Source organism: Frankliniella occidentalis, unplaced genomic scaffold (assembly GCF_000697945.3).
Source record: "Frankliniella occidentalis isolate FOCC.00 unplaced genomic scaffold, Focc_3.1 Scaffold76, whole genome shotgun sequence".
NCBI classification, from domain to species: Eukaryota; Metazoa; Arthropoda; class Insecta; order Thysanoptera; family Thripidae; genus Frankliniella; species Frankliniella occidentalis.
Genome location: NW_026267206.1, coordinates 1,046,979 through 1,055,691, shown reverse-complemented (window position 1 = coordinate 1,055,691; position 8,713 = coordinate 1,046,979). Strand labels below are relative to the sequence as shown.

The 8,713-nt window shown below is 51.6% G+C and overlaps 1 protein-coding gene across 2 annotated transcripts; it reads left to right on the top strand.

Annotated features, from left to right (window-relative positions):
- Positions 1-311: 311 nt before the first annotated feature.
- Positions 312-5,132, top strand: LOC113207077 (telomere zinc finger-associated protein-like). Of its 2 annotated transcripts, XM_026423456.2 has the most exons (3): positions 312-626; positions 1,097-1,214; positions 1,831-5,132. In XM_026423456.2, the coding sequence occupies exon 3, from the start codon at positions 1,840-1,842 to the stop codon at positions 4,129-4,131; it is 2,292 nt and encodes a 763-aa protein (XP_026279241.1). In that variant the 5' UTR covers positions 312-626; positions 1,097-1,214; positions 1,831-1,839; the 3' UTR covers positions 4,132-5,132. The 2 variants fall into 2 exon arrangements, with proteins under 2 accessions (XP_026279241.1, XP_026279233.1); XM_026423448.2 differs by lacking the exon at positions 1,097-1,214.
- The last annotated feature ends 3,581 nt before the right edge of the window (positions 5,133-8,713 follow it).

Here is an 8,713-nt window from a genome sequence, read left to right as displayed (position 1 = left end):
CATTCCCGCGAAGCGCCGCCGGCGCCGCCTGCGTCGCGACCAAAACTAAAGATTCAAACGCTTCCCGCTGGCCGCTGGGGCTGGGGATCCTAGGGTAGCTCGCCAGAATAGTTTTAGAGCCGTCCTAGACTGACTTCTTATCAATCACAACGAAACATGGCTATTTAAAATTCTGATACTGCGCGCGGCGCGCCCTCCCCTCGTGCACTTGTGCCTCGTCCTCGTGCGTCCCCCCCGCACCCTGCCTCCCCTCAGCCTCCTCTCCTCCTCCCCCCTCCCCTCACTTCCCCCTCCCCTCCCCTCCTCAGTCTACTCCAGGCCGTCGGGTCGGCCGGGCGCGCTCGCCGCACCGCCGCATGCCTCGACCCGCTCGGAATCTTTGTTTTTCTCGTGGAAATTTGCGTCAGCCGTTCGACTTGCCCGGAGTGATAAAAATCCTTGTGCGGAACAATTTTTGTCGAAAGTCGTGGACACTCAAGATGAGATTGTCGAGAGATAGAAAAGTGAGCTGGAAGAAAACTGCGGATTCTTACAAACTGTGTTGTGAACGCACTTTTGTCGTTCGCCCTGTGGAGTTCTGAAACGGGTCGGGAGTACCCGACAACGATTTGATTATTTAAATACCTGTAAGTAGTGCGAGTTTTAAACAATTGTCTATATCACAACCGACTCTGTGCTTTTTAAAGTCAAAGTGAGGCAGCGGGACCATGGGCAACATAACCTATAAACCACAACAGCTTGTCCCGACGCACAGAGCCGCCGTTTTTATTATTTATTATTTTTCTCCTGTGGACTCTCGTTGATCACATTTTCCATTCTTCATCCTTTCGAAAATTGCCCATTAATTAACGTGATGTGCGCAGTCGTAGGTGTAGTATTTGTCTCAAATGCAAAATGTTTTATTCGGCTGAGTAAATAGGTAAATAATATTGCGTGAAGTGAAGCAATATTTTAAATACTGAATGGAGTATCATTCAAATAGATTCCTAAATTGTAATTTGCTCATGAATTTGTTCGCATTCTTTGAAAAATCGAGTGTGGTTTCCCGAAGCCCTTCTGTCATCCTTGTTTACACTCACTCTTTGGTGTCGGGCAGTTGGCAGCAGTTGGCAGCAGATCCCTCCCGCCACTTGACGGCAGATTTGAATGCCTGCGCCGCGCCGTCGTAATCTTGCAAGTTTTAAAAACTGTCCGGCTCTATACACAACCTCGAGGTAAAGTTCGGGTACTAGACAACAATTATTTTAAAAGTATGCTCAGGTACACAGGAAATATTTAAAATTCGAAATGTTGTAAACATTTTAAAGGCACTTTATTTGAATGCTGATGTGTTGGCTTAGAAGTTTGACTAGAAGCACCTATTATTTTATCCTCCCTCCTCCCCTTTCTGATTTTGTTTTTGATTGTTTAATTTTTTGCAGGGCTCTGTAACTTATTACTTAACTGTCTTTAACATTATTTTAAGAGTTAAAGTTATAACTTGTAACTTTTGTCGTAGTCCTTTGGAAATAAGTTAGTTATTTGACTTGTCCAACTTTTATCCACATTGGATATAACTCGAGATATAACTAGTTTAGGGAATATTTTAAAATACATAACTTTAACTTTTAATTTGACATGTGTTTTGTCACATTGAATAACTAACATTCGTTTGTGTTATAATAAGTTATGGAGCCCTGATTTTTTGTTATTTTTTTTGGCTTTGTACATTGATTTTCGATGGCAGCGCCCCCTCGCTCACCCCTTTCTCCTTTCAGATTCAACTCTTTTGATTTGGCCAGTAAACCCGTGCCATTAATGCCATTAATAAGACCTTTTGTCTTTCAACAGATAACTGGAATGGAGGTGGTTAGGAGTTCCAAATCCCCGAGGAGCGGTGCACTGGACGCGCAGATCGACCGCGTCTCCGTCAACATCTTCAACCAGGACGTTGTGAGCATCATGCGCCGGAGTCTGAACGGTAAGGACCCTGGTCCGCGCCACAGCCCTCGTCCTGGCCCGCGCTCTGCGTCGCGCCCGGGGCCGCGCTCACGAGCCAAGCTGGACCGCAACGCCGTGGAGGTGGTGGACCCCGACGCCCCGGATGTCGCCGTCGTGGTGCTCGGTGGAGACGCCCGGTCTGTGCTAGGGTCCCCGCCGCCGCTGCTTGATGAGTCGCCGACGGACCGCCCTCCGGCCAACGTCGTTGAAATCCCCTCCGAGGAGGACGTCATCGTGGAGACGCGCCCTGACGCCATGAACCCCCTCACGGACCACAACTACGAGGTGAACGTCAAGGTGGAGGTGGACGAGATGCTCAGCGACATGGACGACGGGGGCCTTTCGGACTGCGAGGTGGCTAAACTGTCAGAGTTCCCAGCCGCCACTAACGTGCACCTCGAACAGGAAGTGGACGGCGAGGATGAGGAGATTGACGTGGAGCTCGACGACGACGACTCTTCCCTGGGCGTCACCCCCGAGCCGCCCGCGCACACGCCGGATGCCGTCAAGTCCGAGCCGCCGTCCAGCCCGGAGTCGTCGGCCACGTCGGAGGCCGCGCCCCCGCCAGTCGCGGCCGCGCCCGTCAACGGCAAGGCCCTGCGCCCGGGGTGGAGGGAGTGCCCCATCTGCGGGGTGGCCGTCATGGGGGTCATGGGCTACCGGGACCACATGCTGGCGCTGCACCTGCGCGCGCAGCCCTACCGCTGCATGCAGTGCTGGAAGTCGTTCACGCTGGCCGAGTACCTGGTCCGCCACACCAACAACAACTGCGCCGAGGTGTTCTACAAGTGCCAGCGCTGCGACCGCACCTGGTCGTCGGACCGGCACCACGCGTCCTGCGAGACGTGCGCCGCGGCCGGCGGCGACGGCCCCGTCGTGGACAAGGACTCGGTGTACCAGTGCGCCGCGTGCTCGCGGACGTTCCCGCTGCTGCGGCACCTCACGGCGCACGTCAAGACCCACCCCGGCGTGGACAAGCCGTTCCAGTGCCACACGTGCGGGCAGCGCTACAAGCACAGCGTGCGTCTCATGATACACATCCGGTCGCACGTCATGTCCCCGTCAAAGAGAGGGCTGGCCGCGACCCGCCCCCGCGCCGCCCCCAGCCCCGCCGCCCCCAGCCCGGCGCCCAAGCGCGCGCGCAACGGTGGCGGCGGCGGCGGCAGCACCACCCCGAGCAAGCCGCCCAGCACCATCCCGCGCGCCGCGCTCGCCTACGCCAACCCCGCCTTCATCCTCAAGATGGAGCCCCCCGAGCCGCACTCCGACGACGAGTTCGGCGATCACGCTGCGGCGTTCGACGACGACGACTATCACGACGACATCTTCAAGGACGCCGTCGGGCTCGACGATGACGGAGAAGAAGACGTCGACGACGACTTCGAGGATGATGTTGACGGCGACGCTGACGGGGATCGGGAGGCGATGATGGAGAATATGATGGGGGGAGTGGCCGTCGGCGACGCCTTCCCCGCCAGCTGGAAGCGCTACAAGTGCAAGTGGTGCACCAAGACGTTCCGCTTCAGCCACCAGGTGGGCGTGCACATGCGCACGCACACGGGCGAGCGGCCCTACTGCTGCCGGCTGTGCGACCAGCAGTTCCGGCAGTCCAACCACCTCAAGAGGCACCTGTACGGCAACCACGGGCTGGCGGGCGCCGACGCCAACCAGGCCTTCCGGTCCATGATCGCGCTCAAGCGGCGGCGCCAGCAGCGGGAGCGCTTCCGCGCGCTCACGGCCTTCTTCGCCAAGCAGGGCGGCTTCAAGGGCTTCGGCCCGTCCACGGTGGACGTGGCGGGCGCCGTCGACCTGCTCATCAACCGGGGCTTCGACAAGGACCTCAGCGGCCGCGGCAAGGCGGGCAAGATGGCGCGGGAGGAGCACTTCAGGCGCATCGGCAACCCGAGCAAGCCGTGGGTCAACCTGGGGAAGGTCAACGGCCTGGGCGCCCCCGCGGCTCCTGCCGCCCCCGCGACCTCGGCGGCCGTCGCGGGCCCAGCGACCCCTGCAGCCGCGAACGGGAGACCAGCGGCCAACGGCGGACCCGCGGCCAACGGCGGACCCTCACCCCCCAACGCCCTCGCTGCCCTTGCGGCCCTCGTGAGCTCCGTGTCAAACAACCACTCGGAGGAGAATGGTGTGCCGTCCTAGCTCCCTGCACCTCCCTAGTTGTCTCTTGTGTGGGTCTTGTCATTTTCTGAACTGAACAGCTACTACACTGCTTGTGGTGTTGTTTTCTTCAGAATAAGTAGTTTGTACTGCAAAAAATGATTATTTTTCTTGTTTTCTTACACGTTCCATAATTTTTTTAATCGTACTATGTCATTTGTTACCCATTTGAATCTTGTTGCAAGGCTGTGACTATGTGTGAAAGAGATTGGGCAATTCTATTTTCTAGTATAGGAAGTCATAGTTGAACTGTTTGTAAAATAATTGAGGATGGGGTCTGCGCTTGTGCTATACTTTATAGTATCTAAGAAGACGACTGATTCTGAAAGTGGACTGTGATTAGAAATTGCTAAGAAGAGTGCAGTGTAAATTGTTTCACTTTTCCTTGATTTGTTTCCCTTACTGACTTCCTGTTGACTTGTGGAGATTTCAGGATTACCAAAAGTGTACTTCATGATATGTGATAATTTTAATTTTACAAAGTTAATTATAAGGATGTAAATGTTAATGTGAAGTATGCTTTTCTGTTTACTTACTGACTTGAAGAACTTACTTTTTGTGTTTTCAGATTGTAAAGTCATATGCTCCTATTTTTTCTTAAATAATTTTTTCAGTCTTCCATAACAAATTTGCTGTATATCTTTTCCTGCTTCTAGTAACGTAACTTGACAAATTAAAGCAATGTAAGAGTTTCATCCACCAATATGGATGTTGTAATATTGTATATTATTTTTTATTAATTTTTACATTTGTTTTGATAGTTTTAGGTACACAACTTAAAACTGTTTACATTATCATTCTAGATTTTTGTTGTGTATTTGAAGTTATGAAAGATGTGTTATTGCTCAGTTTTGTACAGTAGAGCAGAAGAACAGTAAGGCATTCTACATCAGAAAGCCTGAATAACTGTGTCAACCAGCAGATTATCTAATTTCCTGAACTGTCATCAATACAATAAAATATTGTGAAACAGAACAGATAAACCCATTGTTTCTTGTTTTTATTTATAAAAATTCAATCAGCACTTGCGTTTGTAGCATGTTCTACAGTGTTTTACCAACGTCGAATCACATTACACAATGGCAGTCTGTAGGAATGAACTCAAGCTACTCAAGCGCAATAGAAACAAAAGTAACATTTGAGGCACTGTTGAAATTATAAATTAGTTTGTGTATATACTACTAAGTGAAGGCAACACATTTTTGGTTGAGTTAGTTTGCATATTTTGTGATTGTCCATTTCATTGTTTTTTTTAGAGTAACTTCTGTTAGATTGGCAGCAAAGTGTTTTAAATACTTTTTGGACCTGAAATTTTGTTTTGTCATATTGTATAGTACATTACAGTACCTTTCAGTATAGTTGGAACTCAGCCCATTACACAACACAGACACTAAAGAGAGCATAAGTGCTTAACAGGAACACTTTTACGAGGATAAAACTCTTTGGTAGATTCTAGAGTATTATTTACTGGTAAGGGTTTTTACTTGTTTGATTTCTAAGTTTAGGCTTTACGATTGTATTTTTAAAATATTTAAATAAATTTTTTTCAGGACATTTTTATGGGGATAAAACTCTTTTGATGATTCCAGGGTATTAATTACTGGTGAGAGTTTTGAACCATTTTTGTTTTTAGTTTATGTTTTGAAATGATATTGTAAAGATGTTTTTCTTTTCCCTTTCCGGTCTACATACCAATATCGTTGCTGCTCGCTGTTCCTGTCCGTCATCCGACCCCCGGCGGTCCACGAGGCGCACCCAACTGTTCAAGACGGCCTTTCAGCTGAAAATGTGAGTGAAATCTGTGCATGAATGAGGGATCGGCCGCATCGGCCTGCGTCTCTCTCTTTAAACGGGCAAGCGGTTGAACGCTACTGGGCGCTCCAGTGTCCACCCCCCCCCCTCTTTTCCCCTTTTCCCCCCGCTCTCTTTGGTGGTGACCGTCGGTCGCAATACGCTTTGCATGCTTGAATGTGTGTGAGTGTTGTGTTTATCTCCGGCGCACTGCTCGCCCCATATATGCACAACGTGCGTATGTGAACTCGTCGCCTTTTTCCCTCGCCTTTCATCAGCAGAGTCGCTTGCGACCACCACACACACCGCCTCTGTTGGTGGCAACTAAAGCCACCCCCACCCCCTCGGCCAAGTTACGACCCGCGAGGTGAGAGAGAGACCTAAACACTCAAACAATGAACAACACGTTTGAATAGCAAACGCGAACGCGACTGTTGTTACACTCGCCCTTGCAATCGGGCCAGGTAAATGATTGGTGGAGAGGAAAATGAAGTGGTTTTGCTTCTCTTCAAACTACCGCGTCGTCGCGTCCGCGTGCCTGAGGATGTTCTTCGCCACCGACCGTCTCCCCGCGCGCGGCTCTACTAGTAGTGTAGCTCTGCCTATGCCAACCACCGTCGTCGGTCGTCCTGCCCGATATTGGAATATATCGTTGTGCCCCTACAAGCTCAAATGCGCGCATTTTCCCATCGTCCGCTGTGCTCCTGCCCCCCCCTCCGACTGCTTCCGGTGAGTCGTGGGAGGAAGATGGAGCAACGCGAGAGGATGAGTGTGCCACTCTGCCAGTCGCAGCGCGAGGTGGTGGCGAGGGCGAGCACGGAAAAAACATCATTAGTCGCCACAACTTATTAGCTAATTTGTTAGTTCAGACGACTTCTCTATTTTCCGACGTCCGCTTATAGCACGGAGTGTCACTCGATCATTAATTAAATCTGATACTACTGAAGCGTATGAGCGCGTGCCGCCGAGTCAACTCAATACTCTTCCGTTCTAGTGACCGAGTGACTTGTCGCAATGCACACCTTAAGCGATTGAAATGCCACTCACATTATTTTTTTTCTTGGTGGTGGTGGTGTACGCCCTATTCTGCTGGCCGAGGGAAGGACTGGTCTGGTGACTGGTTGGTGACACACGGGCACGGCGCGCGCGTTTGACCGGAACAGGATCCGGAGCGCGTGCGGAGCGCCGCGGGGGCTCAGCAGCTCCGCTCAGAGAGTGGCTGAGGCTGGATGCAGCGCGCAGCGCCACTCACTCGCCCCTCCCCGCTATGCTGGTAACGTGTGTCATAATGGCCGGTTTATTGGGCTGTCTTGCCGCGCCGGCAGCAGCGGCTTCGTTCTAGCAAAGCAACTGTTGGTCCTCTCTGACATTTGTCAGTTCACTAGTGAAAAGGCCGTAAGTCCAGGACTTGCGCCCTTTTCACTTTTCGCCAGTGAGTTATTTTAGCCACTGCAGCGAATTTCGATTGGCTCTCCTCTCCAATCAATGTATCTCCCCTTTTGGCGTGTGTGCGTTTGGCCTTGTTTGGGCCTTGCACCGGCGTCCTTGAGGCTTGGGCTGTGCGCTGTGCGGTCCTCCTGTCCCATGGCGGGGACCTCGGCGGGGACCGCCGCCCTTCTCATGGGGCACTTACGCACGAGGCTCGTGCTCTTTGTCAACCGCGGGGCCCGCGACCGGCTTTGGGCTTTGGGCGAGGCTGTGGCCCCTCTCTCCCTCCTGGCCGTCAGAGTATCAGAGTAACCGAGGGGTCCTTTACTATACATTCAAGCAGCGTATACTGATTTTTCTGTTCTTTCCTGACTATTTCTTGTTTTTGTCTGATTTCCTGTGATGTTTTCTGATTTTTTCTTATTTATTTTCCTGAACTCTCTAATTTTGTTCTGATCTCTTTCTAGTTTTTCTAGTTTTTCTTATTTTATTTTTTACTGACCTTTTTTTCTGATTCTCGATTTTTTTTTCTTATTTTTTTCCTGTTGTATTTTTTGAGGTCGTACCCTGATTTTCCTTTCGAGTGAAGTTACCCCTCGGGAGCAACCCGATCCCCTCCCGGTTACTTCCGGCGCGCTCGAGCTGCGGCGGCGGCTGCACGACACGGCGGCCACCTCCTCCCGGCCCGGAGGCGGCGTCCATCACCGGGCTTGACGTTAACGCCATTAACGCTATTGGCAGTATCGTTCTCTCCCGTGTGCGCAACTAACTCGCGTCATGTCATCATGACCACAGGGGGGGCCCTCCCCCGCCCGCTCCTCTCGCGGCGGTCCGCTTCCCAGCAGCAGCGCCGGCGGCAGACATGAGCGCAGTCATCAGCCTCTATGACGGCCTGCATTGGGGCAATAAGAAACCCCTCCCCCGCCGCCGGTGACCCCAGCCCAGTCCAAGCCTACAGGTCCTCCTGCGCGGCCCGGCCGGTGCGGCAGTCTCGAACATCGAACATTTCGGCGTGGTTTTTACTACTTTTTACTACTTTTTTACTACTTTGACTTGTATACGCCGTGTACGTGTCGAGAAGTAGTAAAAAACCGGCAGAAATACCAAATGCCAGGAGTGTGGCTGTCTCGCCTACCGGAACTTTTATTTAAAAGTTACGCTCGTATTCATGCAAACGTATCTGAAATGGAACAAAATGCAACATTTGTTGCGTCACACTTGTTATGCTCGCGTCCCCCTATTTATTACTTTTACAAGTCATGACAAACGCTGTATTTGGGACGTTGCGCCGCCTGGACTTCCCTCTGCTGAAATGCGATATGCAGGTCGTGCTCGCGGTGCGCGT

Bases quoted from the DNA above. Each gene is read 5' to 3' on its own strand.
- LOC113207077 (XM_026423448.2), top strand. From the start codon at position 1,840: ATGGAGGTGGTTAGGAGTTCCAAATCCCCGAGGAGCGGTGCACTGGAC.